This window comes from Triticum dicoccoides, chromosome 3A (genome assembly GCF_002162155.2).
Source record: "Triticum dicoccoides isolate Atlit2015 ecotype Zavitan chromosome 3A, WEW_v2.0, whole genome shotgun sequence".
In the NCBI taxonomy this organism is placed as follows: domain Eukaryota; kingdom Viridiplantae; phylum Streptophyta; class Magnoliopsida; order Poales; family Poaceae; genus Triticum; species Triticum dicoccoides.
Window position 1 is genome coordinate 449,024,546 of NC_041384.1, and position 20,262 is coordinate 449,044,807.

The 20,262-nt window shown below is 45.4% G+C and overlaps 2 protein-coding genes across 2 annotated transcripts; both read left to right on the plus strand.

The window, feature by feature from the left end:
• Positions 1–9,052: 9,052 nt before the first annotated feature.
• On the plus strand, positions 9,053–12,631 carry LOC119268512 (malate dehydrogenase 1, mitochondrial-like). Its single transcript, XM_037550169.1, has 7 exons — positions 9,053–9,378; positions 9,455–9,628; positions 10,325–10,493; positions 10,591–10,652; positions 11,126–11,250; positions 11,366–11,483; positions 12,206–12,631. The coding sequence occupies exons 1-7, from the start codon at positions 9,145–9,147 to the stop codon at positions 12,344–12,346; spliced, it is 1,023 nt and encodes a 340-aa protein (XP_037406066.1). The 5' UTR covers positions 9,053–9,144; the 3' UTR covers positions 12,347–12,631.
• A 942-nt stretch (positions 12,632–13,573) lies between these two features.
• LOC119268513 (GDSL esterase/lipase At1g28600-like) lies at positions 13,574–18,846 on the plus strand. The gene is made up of 6 exons (XM_037550170.1): positions 13,574–13,889; positions 14,013–14,231; positions 15,009–15,157; positions 15,270–15,546; positions 18,049–18,311; positions 18,422–18,846. Exons 1-6 carry the CDS (start codon positions 13,607–13,609, stop codon positions 18,497–18,499), a joined length of 1,269 nt encoding a protein of 422 aa, XP_037406067.1. The 5' UTR covers positions 13,574–13,606; the 3' UTR covers positions 18,500–18,846.
• The last annotated feature ends 1,416 nt before the right edge of the window (positions 18,847–20,262 follow it).

The window sequence follows — 20,262 nt, forward strand, 5'->3', positions numbered from 1 at the left end:
ATATGGCCAAGCTCAGCGTGCAAGAAGTGAAGAGCTTCAAGACCATGTTGCATGAGCTCAAGGAAATTTTTCTGAAAAAGCGTGCAGAAGCTCAGGGCTCACGTGAGCGGATGAAGTCTCTGGCAGAACGATGTGTGCAAGCCTACAATGAGGCCGAGAAGCGCAAGGCACTTGGGCGTCCTGGCATCGACCCCAAGATGGCCGCGAAGAAGAAGAAGAAACCTGCTATGGCTGAACCAGAGGCATCAAGGCAAGAAGCAGTTCCAATTGTCTTCCCAACTGCAACGACTGGCTCGAAGCCAAAGAGCCGGTCAACAGCTTCAGAGCTCAAGAAGACAAGAACTGCCGAGGCTGAAGCCAGGAAGAGGAAAAGATCTGAAGCCTCTCCTACTGCCCCCAGCAAGAAGAAGCGAAAAATCAAGAAATCTCGGGCTGCTGCCACAAAGCCCTTGATAGTTGAACCTATCTCTATGGTTCACCCCAACGCAGAACGACAACTGACAGTTCATGAGCCTGCTTCCACAGAGGCTCCTGAAGCTGAAGACATACCAGCAGCCGACCCCATTGCTGCTGAAGACATTGGTCATCAGGACAATGTACAAGATGATGCAGCCCTTCATCAGTATGAACAAAGCGAACTCATCAGCATTGGTCGTCCTTTGACGCCAATTGCACAAGATGCGTCATGGGCAGATCGCCCTCAAGAGGAAGAAGACAATGAGGCCCAGCCCACTCCAACACCACAGGCGTCGTCTGCATTCCGCAGGCTTCGCAAAGGTCCAAGGCCTCAAGTCTATGCTGAAGACATTCCGGCTGCATCAGCCGAAGAAGAAGCACCACAAGAGCCCACTCCAATGCTCCACCAAGAAGCAGTTCTCCAGGAGAACATGCTTGTGACTGACCCTCCAGCTAGTCAAGCGGAGGCTGAAAATGTTGAGGCTGCCACAACCAACACTGAAGCCAATGTGGAGCCCTCCCCACCAAAAGCTTCAGCAGACAGCGAAGCTACTGATCCAGACACTTCTGTTCCTGAGTCTGCTGCAGGTCCTCAATTTGATTACCATGTTGAGCACAGGCCTCATGTCCAGAAGCCAGTCCCAAGGCTGCCAAGGTTCCCAGGTCCTGCATCAGCACCTGGCTCCTTTGACATCAATAGCTTCAAGGCAGACAATACGTTCTTCAACAGCTCCAAGAACCCCTATTCAAGGAAAGGATTTCATCAAATAGGTTCTGGAGCTATCCTCAGTGCAGCTACTATTCATGCATCCTATACAACCAAGGTCGCATCTTCCCGCACAAGCGCCTTAATGTTGAAGCCATTGCTGGTCTGCCCTGCTTAGAGGAAGCGCTGGATTGCTTCAAGCAAGTGGGTCTGCTGCAGTTTATAACTGATGAAGAGCACTGGAATGAAGAGCTTCTGTTGCAATTCTATGCCACCCTACAAATCAAGGGATACAATAGAGATCCGAAGACTTGGGCCCTGGAGTGGATGACCGGCAATGTCCATCACGAAGCCAATGCATTCGATGTCATTGAGCTCACCGGCCTGCCCACTCCTGGCGAACTCTTCAAGGAAGGTTGTCCACTACACACTGAAGCTCTTGAGAGCATATTCCAGAGACCTGAACCAAATATGAGTCAGATGCTCTCCATGATGAAGCCACTGCCTCTCGATGCTCCTTATCCAACAGAGTTATTCATTGAAGACTTTGAGTACCTGCCCAGAACAATCTATCACATTATCCGGCGGACTCTCTGGCCTATTAAAGGGCACTCTCCAAATGCCAAGATTGAGGGTGCAATGAAGACTCTGATATTCTGTATCCTTCATGGCAAATGCTTCAACGCACAGAATTTCTTCATACACCAACTCGCTGCATCAGGCTCAGATCTGTTTGGTTTAAAGTTCTATGCTCCTTGGGTAATGAGACCGATCAAGCTTCACTCTGCGATCTCATATCAGCCCTCAGCCCGCAACCATCGGATCTTCTTGCCAGATGTGGATACCTTTGTTGAAGCTATATATCCTGAGCCTGCCAAGCAACCTTTGAGTCTTCAGAATGCAGACCACCAGAGCTTCACTTAAAATGATGAAGGTGTTGAAGCCATCTCCAAGGTGTATCCTTTGGCTGGCACTACACGTGCGCCACACCCTGCTTCAACTGAAGCCACTGATAGTGTAACTGCTTCAAGACCCAAGAAGCGCGCTCGTGTTCTCAATGACCGAGAGCTTCTTGTGGCCCTTCATCAAAAACAAGATAGGCATCACGACTGGCTAAAGCGTCAGATGAAAAGCCTCTTGGTGGATGTTAATCGTCTTCGAAATCTTGCCACCAAGAATGCTTTCGTCACTCATGAAACCTGTCGTCGTACATGGAAAGGGCTATCAATGATGTGTACTGATACTGAACTTGAAGAGGATGGCTTCACTGAGCGATTCAAGTTTGACACCACACCTCCTAGAAGGGCTGTGATGCGCAACACACCATCACTTGAAGATTCTGAGTTTTCTTCATCTGCTGCCACAGTCACTGCTAGAATCATTGATGAAGAAGACGATGCTACATCACCGCCACCTGCTTCAGCACCTCCAAGCTCCTCTGCACCGCCAAACACCTCCAACGACCCTGCTGCTCCTGGAAACGAGTAGACACTCTATGTCTTCAAACCTTTTTGGTCCTTGCTGACAAAAGGGGGAGAAGCATATGGGTTGATAGTCTTCAAACGGGTCCATATGGGCGGGTGCTTTATGTTTTGCTATATTTTGCTTCGTGCTTACAACTCTCGTTTTTGCTTCATTTGGTTCTTTGAGTTTCTTTGAGTTGTAACACTAAAACTCGATGGTCGTCTGCTACTTGTTTGCCACCCTGTTTGCGAAGATAAATTCCACATGTGCGACGATAAATTCCGCACTTATCTCATTCTGCAGACGTCCATTTTCCATTATGCATGTCATTATCTTCATATACTTTCACATGCATAGTGGATTGTCATCATAAGCTGAAGTGGATCTCCTCAAGTACAACCTGCCATGTGCATTTGCATTCCAAAAGCAAATTAACTTATATGCACATCTTCAGGGTGAGCCCTTGCAACTTATGAAGACAATTCCTTATCCTTTACAATTTCACAGACTATATTCCTCGTTGAAAACTTCAACTAGTTTGACATCAATCACCAAAAAGGGGGAGATTGTAAGTGCATCTAGTGCCACCCATAGTTGGTTTTGGAGTATTGACGACAAACCTAGTTGAGGGACTAATGTGTTTATGAGAATTGCAGGATAACACAGGTAGAAGTCCCTCATTGATTCGGTTTTACTACCAGAGATGACCCCTAAAAATGTATGAAGACATTGAAGCCAAAGGTGGTATATGAAGATATTCACATTGAAGACTATGACAAAAGAAGACACGTTATGAAGTCTATGGAGCTCGAAGACTTAGATCTTTCGTAGTTCTTTTTCTTTTGTGTTGAGTCATAGGAACCACCGCACTGTTAAGGCGGGTCCAGGAGAACCAGTCAGAATGACTGAAGTGATGCCTAAACCAAAAACCTATGTCTTCGAGTGAAGACAATGAGAGCGAATCTTGTCCAGAGCCGGACAAGTCAGCTTTGCTTGTAGCCCAAGTAAAGTTGCCATGAGAGTTTGAAATCTGACCGTTGAGACACGTGTCAGTTCCTTAGTGACCCAGGGTCATTTCGGACAAATCAGGTCGGGTTGCCAAGTGGCTATAAATAGCCCACCCCCTACAACCATAAACGGTTGGATGCTCAGATTTCAGTGCACGGCTTTTGTCGTTTGAGAGCAACCCACCTCGAAGCCTTTGAGAGAAAATTCCTAGCGAGGAGAAAATCCCTAACCACCCAGAGCCAGAGAACATTAGGCATCACTTAAGTCTTCTTGTCTGTGTGATCTGAAGACTTATTACACTTGAGGACTGTGAATCCTCCAGACGGTTAGGCGTCGCGTTCAGAGCATCCAAGAGACATTGTGGATTGCCAGTGAACGAAGTCTGTGAAGGTTTGGGAGTCTACCTTGAAGACTTACCAGAGTGATTGGGCGAGGACTAAGTGACCTTAGCTCAAGGAGAATACGGTGAGGACTTGGTGTCCTGAGCTGCGTGTTCAGGACTGGGTGTCCAGGACTGGGTGTCCAGGACTGTGTGTCCTAAGGTTTAAATACCTAGCCGCTCCAACCAGACGTACAGTTGTCACAGCAACTAGAACTGGTCCAACATATCATTGTCTTCAACGAGTCACTGGTTTCATCTTCACTTCCTTTTACTTACTGTTACTCATTGTGAAGCCATTGCATGCTTGCTCTATCTTTTGTCTTCACAACGTAACTGTATAATTTGTTTGGCTTCATAACTTCTTCCTACTTGATCCTAATTACACTACAACTATTTGTCACTATGCTTTCACTCTGTTGATACTTGACCATGGCTTGCCTAGTGTAATCTAACTTCTGCTGCATAGTAATAGGTATGTCTTTACTATTTGTCTTCATAACTTCCACGTTTTGAAGACTTTCATAAAAATCGCCTATTCACCCCCCCTCTAGTCGATATAACGCACTTTCAGGAGGGGGAGCTCAGGCCCGAGTTTTCGCGCCCATGACTAATGAGAAGATGATGGCAAGGTTCGCGCGGGAGCACCTGAAGTACATCCAATACGAGCAGGAGTGGTATTGGGAGAGGGTCATAGAGAAGAAGAAGATGAAGAACGACGACGAGGCATGACCTTCCTCTTCGAAGGTGGTGGTCAACGTCGAGTTGTCCGAAGACGACATTGATTGGAGCGACCTTGAGAGTGAGTGATGGTGAGGGTTCTGACATCCGAGTGGGACAACGGGGACAACAGATAATGTGTAGTATTTGATAATTTAATTAGTGTGCGCAAGCTCTAGTAATTAGTTTAGTATGTGTAGTAGCAGGTGCTATGGATGTAACCGTGATAGAGATTTCCTTAGCAGGAAGCCTACATCGTAGCAAACAGGGGTTATCCCGACACCCCACCTCACCAAAGCCGCCTGGCGGGTCCTCCTATGACTGGTTGCGAGGCCACTTTCAGTCGTCGGGGCAATGCTTAACCAAGCCACATCCTATGCACACCGTCTCGTTGGTGCAATCATTCTTGTGGTGGCCTTCCTTCATGCAACTGAAGAATCATCCATACACCATGGAGGGCATGGGCGGTGACGGCGGTTGTTGGGCAAGTCTCTGTTGCTCCAAGCATAGCCGCCGGCGGTGACACCAGTTGGCCTTCCAAGAGAGTTGGGGTTGCACCCAAGGCACCTCGCCCTCATCCACCTTCGGATCCGACAAGGGAGTTGAGGTCGCTTTGGCGTTAACCGCGACGGTGGCCGAAGAGCCCGATTGGTTGGAGGACCAGGATAGGCCATGGTCCTCGCGGGGCTCTGTTGGCGTGAGGAAAACTGACTCTGTGCTAGGAGGAGTGATGGTGCGGACAGGAAGGACCAACCATGGCCAAGGCGAAGTGGCGCCGGTTCCAAAGAGGCAGCCGTCGAGGGAGGCTGTGGACACGAGGATTGGAGTAGGCGAAAGCGTTGGGGCTCAAAAGTGAGGAGTAGTCCTAGAAGCCCGAAACAATGGTATGCAACCTAAGGACCCTTTAGGGCTCTCACCAAACCTGTATAAATGACAACTCTTGGGAGTGGTCATAGAACCCGTACACTTTGGTAACTCTTGAGGCGATCGCCAAAACCCGTACAAATTGCTTGGGCGATCTCCACAACCTAATTGGAGACCCCGACGCTTGCTTGGAGCTTTACACTACAACGATTGAGCTCCGAACACACCAATCGTCTAGGGCACCAAAGCACCCAAGAAGAACAAGCTTTAGGGTGCCCAAACACCCAAGAGTAATAAGCTTCTCACCTTTTCACTTTCACAAATCACCGTGGAGAACTCAAACCAATGCAACTAATGCAATGGCAAGGGCACACAGAGTGCCCAAGTTCCTCACTCTCAAATCCCACCAAAGCAACGAAAGCTATGGAAGAAAATGAGAGGAAGAATAAGAAGAAGAACACCAAGAACTCCAAGATCTAGATCCAAGGGGTTCCCCTCACATAGAGGAGAAAGTGATTGGTGGAAATATCGATCTAGATCTCCTCTCTCTTTTCCCTCAAGAACTAGTAAGAATCATTGGAGGGATTGATAGATAGCAAGCTCGAAGAAGGTTAACAATGGGGAAGAACACGAGCTCAAAAGATAAAATGCAATGGGGAGAAAGACCTCCTTTTTAGGCCTCTCCAAATCCAACCGTTACGCACTCAGTCTGCGCACAAGTGGTAGTACCGCTCCGCTCGGGCGAGCGGTACTTCCGCTGACAAGGTAGTTTTAGCCATAACGTGCAACTGAGAAACTCAAGAAGGCGTAGTGTCACCGGAGCGGTGCTATCGCTCCCACCAGCGGTACTACCGCTAGGTGTTGCATGTATAGTGAAATCACGGTAGTAGAGTAGAGCAGCATGGTACTACCGCCCACTACTGCCACTCTACTTCCGTGCATAGATAAAACGTATCCAGAGGCTAAAATATAAGCAAAGGTTTCTGCAGTAGTAGAAGGCCGGAAGTACCGCGCTCTACTACCGCTGACTACCGCTGAGGTGACAAAGTATCCAGAACCCAAGAATAAGCGGAAGTGCCCGTGACGCTGGAACCGGAGAAGTATACCGCGCAAGCGATACTACTGTAGACCAGAGCGGTACTACCTCTAGGGAGGAACAAAAAGGCCAAGTAAACAAGATGGATGCATGAAAGCCTGAACTGCCATAACTTCTACAAATGAGCTCCGATTTGAGCAAACTCAAACTTGTTGGATAGTAAGAAGTGGCAGGTGAGTATGCCTAAATAGAGAGATATGAAACCTCTATGAAAGAAGAACAGATAAAAACTCCAACATCGAAAACATCATAGAAGATGCATATATGAACTCCGTTTTCAATGAACTCGAGCTTAACATGAAGATGACAATAAGCTCCAAAACTCACAACAAGAGACGCCAAACAAGAACCAGAAAAGGCGATGCAAGGATGCAATGGTTTGATCTCTCTACGAACGATACGATCAAGCTACTCACTTGAGAGCCCCCCTTGATAGTACGATAATCGATCTTATAACCCGGTCTCCCAACTACCACCATGAGATCGGTAAAATAGAAAACCTATCAAGGGCAAACCTTTGCCTTGCACATAGTCCACTTGAGCTAGATGACAACGATCTTGACTTCCTCAAGTTGGACCACCTTTCTTTATTGCATTGGCTCGGTGAAGATTAGTTGATTGCTCCCTCATACTCCGCTATGGGTGAGCCACTCTTCGGCACATCTTCACAATTCCATTGTCACCACAATGGATGGCAAGCTCCAAGCATGATCTCTTCGTGATGCTCCACTTGAACTTGCACACCGCAATCTTGATGGCGATCACCACTTGATGTCATCCTCCATGGGTTGTATGAGATCTTCCTCTTGACGCAAGTCCATGGAAACATACCTAACCCCACATAGAACTCTCACGTAGACCATGGGTTAGTACACAAAGCATAATGGATAATGCTTACCATACCATGGGATCACTCGATCCATCTCGGTACATCTTGTGCGCTTTGTGTGTTGGTCAACTTGATTCACTCATTGACTTAGTCTGAATCAACCTTGTATCATGTCTTCTACATGACCAATCTTTGGATAGTTCTTTGAATAGCACTTTGGTCATCACATAAACTCCTTGAAACCAACACATGGACTTCAAGAAAAGCCTATGGACAAATTCTTCAAATATAACTCAAGGCAACCATTAGTCCATAGAGACTGTCATCAATTACCAAAACCAAACATGTGGGCACCGCATGTTCTTTCAACGGTCTCGCCCACGGCAGCCACGATACCCGTGCCCCCTTCCTCCCTTGCGCGCCGGCCTGGAGCAACTCGCCACTCCTCGGTGAGCTGGCTTGGAGCGGCGAGTTGCTGAACCATGCGCCGGCTTGGAGCTTCCGCCTCCACGAGCTGGCTTGCTATGGCCTGAAGTGTCAAGGAGGTGGGGTAGATAGTTGCCTGGCTTGTATCCAGCGGGCACGACGGGTCACCCACCTGGCTTTTATGCCAGAGAACTCATCTTTGTGCTCGTCGGATGCCATGGAGAGTGGAGAATCTGGTGCAAGGAGGAGATGGGAGCGGAGGTGTGGTTCGATTTTTGCCCAACACCTGGCATCGTTTATACAGCTGGTGGACACCCGAAGCCAACCGATGTTGTGTTTAATGACGTGCGGCTCGCGAACGAACGTGTGGCCGGAGTAGGTTTCTCGGCGCATGCACAAGTTTAATGGAGAAAGGCGGGCATACTGTAGCCGTTTAAATGCGGTGATGAGGCATGTCAGCCGGGCCTGCAGTGGGCGGCGCTCTCTCGGCTGGCGCACCGCTTCAATGCTGGTAGTGAGAAGTTGTGTCCGCTCTAGGCCGGCGCAATGCGGAGCGACCGCTCTACAACGACATGAATGTGGACAGCTGGCGTCGGGCAGAAAGCACGTGGGCGTGGATAGAGGGTTTATGGTAGGCCAGGGTAGTCAGTAGCGGGTGTGACATCGATCTGGACGCCCGCAAAACCCCCCACCATGTCTCCATTCTGTGGGAAAAACCACGTCCGGACCGGTCTGCTGACTGGTGCAGGATCGTTAAATGGCAAAAGGCGTCCGGACCGCGCGGTCCGAACGGTTACTCGTGGTTTGAATGTCAACGTTGGAGATGCCCTAATATCATAAGTTCTTTTTTTTGACATCACCTTTTTTTTGACATCACCTAATATCACAAGGTTCATTGCACACGCATGTTTCTTGTAGTTCTTTTTTTAGAATCCTTTTTACTACTACTTGTAGGAGTAGTTTTTAAAAGGTATACTCATAGGAAAGAAAATCCCGGAAAGGTTGGATCAGAAATGGTTATCTCGAAACCCCCAAACCCTTTTTGCTAACGACTTTATTGTTTAGATCGTCCCATCCATCCACCACTTTGCTGGCTCCGTCTATACAATAGCAACACATCAGCACCCGCCCCGCGTCCACATCTCCCCCTTCACATCCATCGACCCAGATCTCACGCGCCGCCCAAGCCAGCGACGATGAGGCCCTCGGTGATGAGATCCGCCGCCCAGCTCCTCCGCCGCCGCAACTACTCCTCCGCGTCCGGGCAGCAGGCGCGGAAGGTGGCCATCCTCGGCGCGGCCGGCGGCATCGGGCAGCCGCTGTCTCTCCTCATGAAGCTGAACCCCCTCGTCTCCTCCCTCTCCCTCTACGATATCGCGGCCACCCCGGGCGTCGCTGCCGACGTTTCCCACATCAACTCCCCTGCCCTGGTACCCCACGCCCGACATCGCCCTCCTCGCGCTGCTCAGTTCGGTCGGATCTAACACATGGTTCGGGCTTTCGCAGGTGAAGGGTTTCATGGCGGATGATCAGCTCGCGGAGGCGTTGGATGGGGCCGACCTGGTGATCATCCCGGCCGGCGTCCCGAGGAAGCCCGGCATGACCAGGGACGACCTCTTCAACATTAACGCCGGCATCGTTAAGAACCTCTGCACCGCCATCGCCAAGTACTGCCCGAATGTAAGATTCTCAACTCTCTTCAATTTTAGATCTGTTGCTCGCGTGGTTGATTGTTCTGGCTACTCTGGGTGCGTGGTCTCGTTACAGATCTATCTAGTTCCTATTCAAGACCTGGACATTGCGTAATTCTGATTCGATGTTTGGAAATTGTAAACGGGTGTGGTTTGATTATCACCACTATGACCAATACTTATCTGCTGAATAGGCACGAACATTTTGCTCTATCACGTGTGTCTTGTTTAGGCGCTTGCAGTTTTGTATCTCCTGTTCGATGGTGTGGTTCCTTGGTCTATTCATTTTGTTTGTTGCAATGTTACTTGCATTCGAATGTTTGTGTATTAGCCTGGACAAATGAAAACTAAGTCATTGTTACTCTGGATTGCCTCGCTGTTTTCTCTTGAAAGTTACATTTTCTTATGTTTATAACTCTTCAGTGGAATATATATATATCATCTGTCCTACATGCTTGTCAGTTATTATCATATCTTCTATATTTTTATGCCCATATGGCCCATTCCTTCAAATTTTCAAACCTGTCTGTTAGCTCCAACCTCCAATACATAATGTATCCATTTTCAGTGTATGCTGTGTTAGGAAATCGTTATATGATACATTTAAAAACTGATGTTCCTCCTTTGTTACTTCATTTTGTTTGTATGCATCTTTCTATGAATTTGATGTGTTTCTGTATTGCAGGCTCTTGTCAACATGATCAGCAACCCTGTGAATTCAACCGTTCCGATTGCTGCTGAAGTTTTCAAGAAGGCTGGAACCTATGATGAGAAGAGATTGTTTGGTGTGACCACTCTTGATGTTGTTCGTGCCAGGACTTTCTATGCTGGGAAGGCTAATGTAGATGTTAATAGTAAGTGGTGACAGTATATGATCTAGCTGACTGGTAGCAAATGAAAGAAGAGTATGGTTGCTGTATTTTTGTCCTTAACTGGAGTGTTCTTTGGCAGCTGTGGACGTTCCTGTTGTTGGTGGTCATGCTGGTATTACCATCTTGCCACTGTTCTCACAGGTATTGACTTCTGTCACGTAATAAATGATACAGCACTATCGTAAAAACTATTCCACACTATAGCGCATAAAACCAGAAATGGGGACAGAACTGGTATGTTTGTTAGATTCTTATTCACTGTATTATGCTAGGACTTCCATGGTGAAATCACGCTGAGTAAAGAAATTAAGTTTTTCTTGACAGATAATGTTCATCTACTTGAAATGGGAAGTGATCATGTCTATAACAAAAGATCAATCATATTCTAGTATTCTTGCTCATTAGTGAATTCATTTGTGTGGACAACTGGACATATGAGTGTGTAGCTAGTTTAGTGTAATGTAAACACCATATTTACCAAAATTATGGAAGTGAATATGGTCTATCTAGGTTTATCTTTCTGGTTACTGTAATTGTGAAGTAGTTGAATAGTGTACATTTGTGCTATCACCCTAACCCTAATAACTCAATGGAAGGAAACTCTTTTTTAACAGGCAACTCCTTCAACTAATGCATTGTCTGCTGAAGAAATCAAGGCTCTCACCAAGAGGACACAGGAGGGTGGCACAGAAGTCGTTGAGGCAAAGGCTGGAAAGGGATCTGCAACCTTGTCCATGGCGTAAGTAAAAAAAAGATGAAAAAACCATGCTAACTGAGGATTGTGTGCCACTTCTCTAGCAATTTAGTGCCATGTTTTTACTTGTTTTGCTAATAAATTTGCTCCACCTTTGTAGGTATGCTGGTGCAGTTTTTGGAGATGCATGCTTGAAGGGTCTGAACGGAGTTCCTGACATTGTTGAATGCTCCTACGTGCAATCAACTGTGACCGAGCTGCCATTCTTTGCTTCCAAGGTACATGCTTATTTTGCTATGTGTGTTGTTTACTGCAGTTGTTTATATGGTTTCATTATGTAAATCTAGATGGTTCCAAATTTCATGTAGTATCAAAGCCATTTTTCTCTAGATTTATGCAGTGGTTGCTTGTCATGCATATGACATTATATTGCAATTTCTTTTATGATGTTATGCCTGTTGAAAATAGGGTGGCTAAGCTTTGTTTCCTGACTGGCTGGGTTATTAAATCCATTTTGATCATTTGGGTTTTTGTGGTGTATTTAATAGTAATTGCTGTTGGACTTTTATGGCACTGTTATCTTTGACATTTTTAATCTGCCTAGTTTGGATATGACCTTAGAATTGATTGCAAGTACTGCTGCAAAAAACTAGTCTTTGACACGCTTTTTGTATATTAGGCAATACTCCATTAGGCCATTTCCCCCTTTGCACACTTATCAACTTGCTATTTTTGCCATGTTATATTTTGATTGAGACAAAAACTCTTTGAAATGAGGCTCAGCATACGCTCAAGTATTCTTACTGTGCATTGAATCTTCTAGAGTATTCTCCACGCTGAATTATGTTCAAGTGAACCTATCTCTCCTTTGTGTGATGCTTATTGCCTAAGGCAATGTGATGGACTTGTTCGCCGTGTGGTCTTGCTGTTGTTTGTTCACTTTACAAACTGTTGACGCTGGTCATAGAATGGAATTTCATGATCCACTGATGTAACACAGGTGAGGCTTGGAAAGAATGGAGTCGAGGAAGTGCTCGGGTTGGGTCAGCTGACGCAGTTTGAGAAGGATGGGTTGGAAGCTCTCAAGGGCGAGCTCAAATCTTCAATTGAGAAGGGTGTCGCGTTCACAAATGCAAGTTAGTTAGGCCATTTTGCAGATGATAGCAAACCCAGGTCTTGTTGAGGGGTCTGTTGGTTTGGTCCAGTGCTTTTTCTGCCCATCATGTGGGCATTGAAGATTTGAGCTTTGCAATAAAATTTCCGGCGGCGTAATGCCACACATAACATAACTTGTACGAGAGGAAGCTAGTTTTGTGTCGAGCTTTGAACTGATAATGAACAATTGCTGATGCGTGGAAAGTCACTTGTTGTTCAACCGGTCTGCTTGCAAGTCTGTTGAATATTGATGATTTTTGTTGTGCTTTCAGTTAGTTCCAGAATTTTTTACTTGCCAAGATAATCTCTTGTCAGTCATTTGATGCCGCATCGTTCTGTAAGTGGTCATGATACCTTTATGCTCTAGTACTGTTAATCAATTGTGGGTATTTGATTCGCCACTCAATGGAAGCAAAGTATTTCTGTTTCAATCGCCTTTTTTCCTTCTGTGTGAAGAGATTGTCATGTCGGCCCATGGATAGGATTATTTGTGTTGCATTTGTCAATCACCTTGCATCATTTTGCAATAGTTATCTATCAGGATGTTGACGACGATGACAGTCAACTGTACTGAAATTATGGCAAACAATTGACATGGTTTTTTCTTTTTGGGTATACAAATTTGCTGCTTCACATTTAGCCAACAATGCGCATGCAGAACTGTCAGATACTATTTGACAACTTATGATTTTCTTTTTCCAATGTGCAGATGCACCTGACATACGATTTTCTAGCTTCCAGTATGACAGGTATACATCGCTTAGCGCCAGGGAGAGTTGATAGTGCAGCATCAACTGGAGAGGTCAGGAACATTGCACAACCTAAAATTAGGGAATGCTGCTCGACGGTCCTCCTGCCCCGTCGCTAATCGTGGAGCCGAGTCCACCTCATTGATTTCAATCATAGCCTCTTCACCCAAAGCCCTCAATATACGGAACAATATTGCTCCAGAATACATATTTTCGTACGATCACGCTACGTTTCCGGATCCGAGGCCCGTGCCCGTGCTGTACCTAGGATCTGGTGTACACGCAAGAGAAAAGAAAGTGCAGTATGATCTTGTTTCAAGGAAGGATCAGAGAGTACGCGTACAAACTGGGAAGGCGACAAGTGGCCGCTGACTTGTTGGCCCCGTATGCTATCTCGGGCTCCTTGGCCATTTGTCTGGACTCTGGCGACGGCAGTCCCGAAGTTTATAAAAGGCAGAAAGTCGCACCCTTGCACGCCTCTTCGAACAGAAACTGGCATGGCCATGGCTTCCTCTGCCTCCGTCTCCGTCTCCGGGAGAGGAGGAGGCTTCCTCTTGCCGGCCGCGGTGCTGCTAGCGGTGGCGGTGGTACACGCGCGGGGGGCGCCGTGCGTTCCGCGGGTGTTCAGCTTCGGGGACTCGCTGGCGGACACGGGCAACTTCCCATTCCTCTACGGCAACGACTCCCGCGAGCCCGCGCTCAGGACGCCCTACGGGGAGACATTCTTCCGCCGCGCCACCGGCCGCTTCTCCGACGGACGCCTCATCGTCGACTTCATCGGTAAGCCGCGCACCACCACACCGCCTCGCCTCCATCGATCGCTCGGCCGGCCAGCCGCGCACGCGCAGTATACTAATTTTAATTTGAATTCTGATGAAACTCGCGTGGGCGGGCGTGCCGCAGCGGACACCATGGGGCTGCCGTTCGTGCGGCCGTACCTGAGCGGGCGAACCGCGGAGGACTTCGCGTCCGGGGCCAACTTCGCGGTCGGCGGCGCCATGGCGCTGGGCCCGGACTTCTTCCGGGGGAGAGGGGTGCCCATGGGCGACCGCATGCACCTCGACGTCGAGATGAAATGGTTCCACGACCTGCTCGATCTGCTCTGCCCCGCCGACCGGGCTGGTAATCCCAAATTTACTTCCTTCTCTTTCTCCTTGCCCACACAAGTCTTTTGACCTGGATTTTTTCGCTAGTATTAGGGAGAGAAAAATTCTACTGGCACCGGTGTGAGGCTGCTGCTGGGAGTAGTAATATTTGTTGCAGAAGATGTTGAAATTTGTACTGCTTGAGTTTCACTACAAACCACCATCACATATGTAAAAACTGAAATGGAAATTATACTCCCTCCGATCCATATTATGATATTAATGTCACTGATTTAGTGCAATTTTTATACTAAATCAGCGACAATTAATATGGATCAGAGGGAAAGTTGTACTACTATCAAATCAGCGACAATTAATATGGATTGGAGGGAAAGTTGTACTAAATCAGCGACATTAATATGGATCGAAGAGAAAGTTGTACTAAATCAGCGACGTTAGTAATATGGATTGGAGGGGTATATTTGGTCCCCATTAAGAGATTTACACGAGATGATTATTAAGTCACTGGAACAGATATGATACATTAATTTCAGAAATCAAATACTCTGCAAGGGGAAACATTATTTGTAATTCTGCATTATGATGGGACTGCAAATAAATAATAGCAAAACTTGTAGTAGCAGCTTTCCTTTGGGGATTATTTTACAGCTCTACCAGATATGACTATCTGTAAATTTAATGTGAGCCCGTGGATGTTCAACTACTGTAGAGCGCATAAGTCAATACTTTCTTGATAGTTTTTAAACTAAGATGCCATTGTTACATATGGCTAACAACACTGTTTCTTAAACAGATTGCACGGGCATGATGAATCAATCTCTCTTCTTGGTTGGAGAAATTGGGGGCAATGATTATAACATACCTCTTCTCTCTAGGGTTCCCTTTGAGAAGATTCGCACGTTCACTCCGAGTGTTGTTGCCAAAATTTCTTCTACAGTCACTGTGAGTCATTTACTGCTGATACAATTGTTGTCGCCATTGTTACTACTTGAATCGCAACTCAAGAAATTGTAAAGGAGTACATAGTTAGTAATGCACATGAGTTCATTTACAGGAGTTGATTGGTCTGGGAGCCAAAACATTGGTAGTTCCTGGTAACCTCCCCATTGGGTGCGTTCCAAACTACCTGATGATATTCAAGAGTGACAAGAAGGAAGATTATGAGCCAGAGACTGGTTGCCTACGGTGGATGAACGAATTCTCGAAGTACCACAACAGACTTCTCATTGATGAGTTGGAAAAGTTGCGTAAGTTTCATCGTGGCGTGTCAATAATCTATGCCGATTACTATGGAGCTGCTATGGAGGTCTACCGTTCCCCTGAACAATTTGGTGAGTCCCTTCTACTTTGTAGTTTATAAATTAACTTGTAATCTCTCCGATCCATAGTTGTACCAAATCAGCGACAATTAATATGGATCGGAGGGAAATACAAGAAATAGACATTTATACTAGTTTTTTTTAGATGAAAAGGGCTCACCGCCCCGGCTCCATTGTATTGACAATGAAACCAATATATCCGGTACACAAGGTTTAGTGAAATACAGCCCACAGAGGAAAACTTCAAACACGCTGCCTCAGCAAATAGGGAAAGGACCAAATTTAAACAGTTCCGAAAACAAGCAATTCTGACCAATACAAGAACTACAGCTCTGACCAAACTCTCCCCCAACTCACACACGAGCGCCGGTGGGGATTTGGAGTAGCCATCTGCCGCAGAAGACCCAGAAGCTCATGCAGATTTCCCAGCTTCAGAGGAAAGTAGCACCAATGCGCACAGCGAGACAGTGCTAGCCGGGATCTGGCCACAGCAGCAGCGGAGGGTCTCTCGCTAGCTTTTCCAGCTTCTTCACCAGAGTCACCACTCTCTCCCTGGCAGGGCCTGAGCACAGAACCTCCCAGGCAGACAAGGTGGACGCAGTTTTGCTCCAAATAGCCTGCATGCCAGACCACAACACACGGTTGAAACACATGTCATTTCGATATTTCCAGAGGGCCCAAAGAGCTGCTGCATGAGGTATAATATCAGCAGTTTTAGTGTTATTTACAGACCACCAGTTCATGAGTGATACCAAATCTAGATAATTGGCATACCCAGTGATATCTGAAAGCACTCTCCAGAATTCAATCGAAACAGCAGAGTCAAAAAATAGATGATGACAGTTTTCAGATTCAGTACAAAATAGGCAAGAAGCATCAGGGATGTTCTGTCTTTTCTGTAGGTTATCCCTGGTCAGGACTTTAGTTTAGCTATCAGGCAGAGAAAAATCTGAACTCTGGGGGGAATTTTAATCTTCCAAGTTAAAGGAATATCAGTAGGAAGAACCCCCCTAAAATTAATGATACTGTAAAGGGATTTGACAGTATAAATGCCCTTCGAGTCATAATTCCAGACAATGGAATCTTCACTGTCATTAAGCTTTAGATCTTTCACAATATTGAGAAGATCATTCCAAGCCTTAATCATATCTGGAGAAAAATATCTTCTAAAAGTGTTCTTCAAGTGTAAGCCATCCCAGACTTTGCTAATAGAAACATTGTGATCATTAGCAATAACATAAAGGCCCCAAAATTGAGTAGCTAAGGTAGAGGAACCTATCCACTGATCTTCCCATAATCTAGTCCTCAAACCATTGCCAAGCTTCCAGGAGTATCCAAATTTAGTGGCTTTGGCATCCCACAAAATCCCTTTCCAAAAGGGTGACACACCAATAGAAGAACTAGCAAAGATGTTGGGACTTTGGGTCCTGTATTTAGAATCTACAATCTGTTTCCAGATTTTACCATTATCCATATGTATTCAAGAACCATTATCCATATGGTATCTTTAAACCCAAGTAGCTAGCAAACATAGGTTCAAATCAGCAAGGTTGACATTTATACTAGTAACATATTGCTTTCTAAATCACATGAGCCCAACATCATTTTCTTTTGATAGCAGTAGGCAGTATCTCCAGAAATGACAATGCAAATAGCCAACTACTCTCTCCGTCCCAAAATAAGTGTCTTTGATTTAGTACATAATAGAAGTGTGTTTAATTGGGTTTCTTATGAAATAATCTTACTAGTAACACAATCAAATCACTATTGAGTAAACATAGCAGAAGCTTTCAGAAGTGCCATTATTGTAACATCAAGCACAACTTGGTTTTGTTCTGGTAACATAAGGTGATATCAGATAGAGTAGCATTATTTACTCTTAATAATTTCCTTCTGTATGTTTATTCAGTGTCCCTGTAGCTACTATAGCCTAAATACATGATTGATATGTACTCCCTCCGATCCAAAATAAGTGTCGCAGTTTCGAACTAGGGTTAGTTCAAAATTAGTTCAAAACTGCGACACTTATTATGGATCGGAGGTAGTATTAAACATGACATCACTTTGATTGAGCTTCAGATTTGAGACGACAGCTACTTTATTTTTTTGGAAAATCTACAGGAGCACTGTCAATTCCATTAGAAGAGTAGAAAAAAGGAACTTAGATCAGGCCAAACCCTCATGTACGAGGCTTTGCCTAGATAAAAGGAAGAAAATGATCAAGGAAGCTAACCCCCATCATCCTGTACAACCCTGGAAAAAGCTAACTCTTTCAACCTCACCATTTCTTTGATCTTGAATGTTGTGTCGCTAACATCCTCAAAGATTCTGGCGTTTCGGTCTCTCCAAATCTGCCAAGCGCTTATGAGACGATGCCATCGAAACACTTCCTGGATGCTACTTTCACTAGATAAACTAACTATGCTTTAGTGCTCCAAGAACACATATATTCATCGACAAGAACATGTTTTCCTAGTTGATACCATGCTAAACATTAACACATCTATTACTCAGGGATCGATCATCCTTTAGCAGCATGCTGCGGTGGAGGAGGACCCTATGGTGTGTCCATGACTGCAAGATGTGGATATGGAGAATACAAGGTGTGTGATGATCCACAAAAGTATGGATCATGGGATGGTTTCCATCCCTCAGAAGCTGCATATAAGGGCATCGCAATTGGCCTTCTAAGAGGAACATACACACAGCCTTCAATTTCTACCACCATCAGTTCATGCCCACAACTTACTGAACTCGGCTCTTCCGTTGAATACAAGGTCCTCTATGACTTGTAACTCTGTAACTTAATTTTTTTGTTACTATTAATTAATTATAGAAATATGTTTACTTAGAGATGTACAGATTGTGACATTTTGCCTGATTACAGAACTGCGGTACTGTTCCACACCTCACGGTTGTTGCTCAAGTGATTGGCTGGCTTTTATTTTTCGTTCACTTTTTATAGCACAGGTTTTATACATTGTTGTTCTGTTGATCCGCCCTCTTAAATAATTTTTTTTCCTATAATTATTTGGTCCTAACTTCGTAGGGTCCTTTTCCCCCCCTGTTGTTTAAGAGGAAGTAAACACATCGGTTGCTCATCTTGGCTGCTTGGCTGGTGCGGCTGAAATGTTGGTTCTTCTATTGCTGCTTTGGTAACTCATATTTTTACTTTGTCACATTAGTTAGCGATAATTTCTGATCTCCTATATAGCGATCATCCCTGATCCCACATCATATTCTTCCAGTACTAGGTGGTAACAAATACTTGGAAAAAGCTTCGCAGATTCAATTTTATTTTAACATTTCTCATATCTTTGTGTTGAGTTGTGTTCACAAAAACAACAAGGGATTTACAACTTCACAGAAACTAAGGGTGATTATCAGAACATAGAAATAGTAACAACACATGACCAAAATGTCATGGTATCTCAAATACAAGAAAAACGGATGATTTGTTGAGGATAATCCTTTGGATGCTACGGATAAAAATGTACCCCCTTTGTAAAGAAATATAAGAGCGTTTAGATCACTTAGTGAGAGTGATCTAAGAGAGAAGGGAGAGTAATTTGTAGACGCTGTTATATCTCTTTACAGAGGGGGTACCAGTAATTTCATGTGTTGCCTGATCAAAGAGAGAAGGGAGAGTGGAAGACGCAAGATACATTGAAACTTTGAAAAGAATTCTCCCATGAGGTTAGAGGTCATGTTTGGTTTCCTTTAAAATTTGTAGAAGAAAATATTACCATGTGAAATTCCTTGAACACGAATTTTTACATGGGATTGCAATCCATCAGTTGTCCTCCAAAATGCATGTCTATTTGCTTCCTAATTCTCCATATATGAGAGAGTTTTGGGCCACCCTCCAATCCTCCATCTTGAGTTTCTGGTTCTACTACTGGTGTTTCCCGATTAAGGGCCTGTTCGGATCCTCTCTGCTCCACAACTCCTCTCGTGGAGCAGGCGGAGCGGCGCCAAACGCTCTAGCTCCGCAGAGTCTGAAGCGCGGAGCGGAGCTGGCTGCGGTTCAATTTTCTGGAGCAGGTAAAACGGAGCTCCGTAGATACGGGAAATGAAGGAGTTTGTGGAATTTACAACGACCTGCCACCGATAAGTGAAACACATACCGGTTCGTGTGATATGTCTCTCTCCCGCTTGTACGTCTTCCGCTCCATAATCTTTCTTGGGCCAGCTTTTCTACATGAAAGGCCCAATTAGTTATGGAAGCCAGAGTACGGTTGCCGAACACGTTTCATTGATCGGGAAAGCTCAATCAGAGCACGAGCCAGCGAGCGGAGCGCGGATTTAAAGATTTGGAGGAGCTAGGCTATTGCCGAACAGGCCCTAAATGAAGGTCGTTAGGTACCGCCGTACCGCCATGGTAACACCTATCGATTCTGTTGTTGGGAACTAGCAGGGGCAAGGGGAATATCTGGCTGAGGAGTTAGAGGAACTTCGGCAACTCTACTTCACAAGATGTCTCCGCTTCAAAAAAAAAACTTCACAAGATGTCTTTTAGCGAAAAGAAAAGGATACAACCATACAAGTGTTACAGACCTGTATCTTTGTAATTATTCATTAGGTTCAACAATATGGACATTTTCTGACACAAATTTGATAAAAATGTTCACTGTTAAGGAAAATGCCAAAGCAGCGGACTTCATTGTATTGGAGGCAAAAATTTGTAAGCTTAAGTATACGGAAATGGTAATGCGCGAACGTTCGCTG

Excerpts from the sequence above, each read along its gene's own strand:
- LOC119268512 (XM_037550169.1), top strand. The coding sequence starts at position 9,145 with ATGAGGCCCTCGGTGATGAGATCCGCCGCCCAGCTCCTCCGCCGCCGC. Across the intron at positions 10,653-11,125 it reads TCTTGCCACTGTTCTCACAG|GCAACTCCTTCAACTAATGC; the intron begins GTATTGACTTCT and ends CTTTTTTAACAG. Across the intron at positions 11,484-12,205 it reads TGCCATTCTTTGCTTCCAAG|GTGAGGCTTGGAAAGAATGG; the intron begins GTACATGCTTAT and ends GATGTAACACAG.
- LOC119268513 (XM_037550170.1), top strand. The coding sequence starts at position 13,607 with ATGGCCATGGCTTCCTCTGCCTCCGTCTCCGTCTCCGGGAGAGGAGGA. Across the intron at positions 15,158-15,269 it reads AAATTTCTTCTACAGTCACT|GAGTTGATTGGTCTGGGAGC; the intron begins GTGAGTCATTTA and ends GTTCATTTACAG. Across the intron at positions 15,547-18,048 it reads CCGTTCCCCTGAACAATTTG|GGATCGATCATCCTTTAGCA; the intron begins GTGAGTCCCTTC and ends TCTATTACTCAG.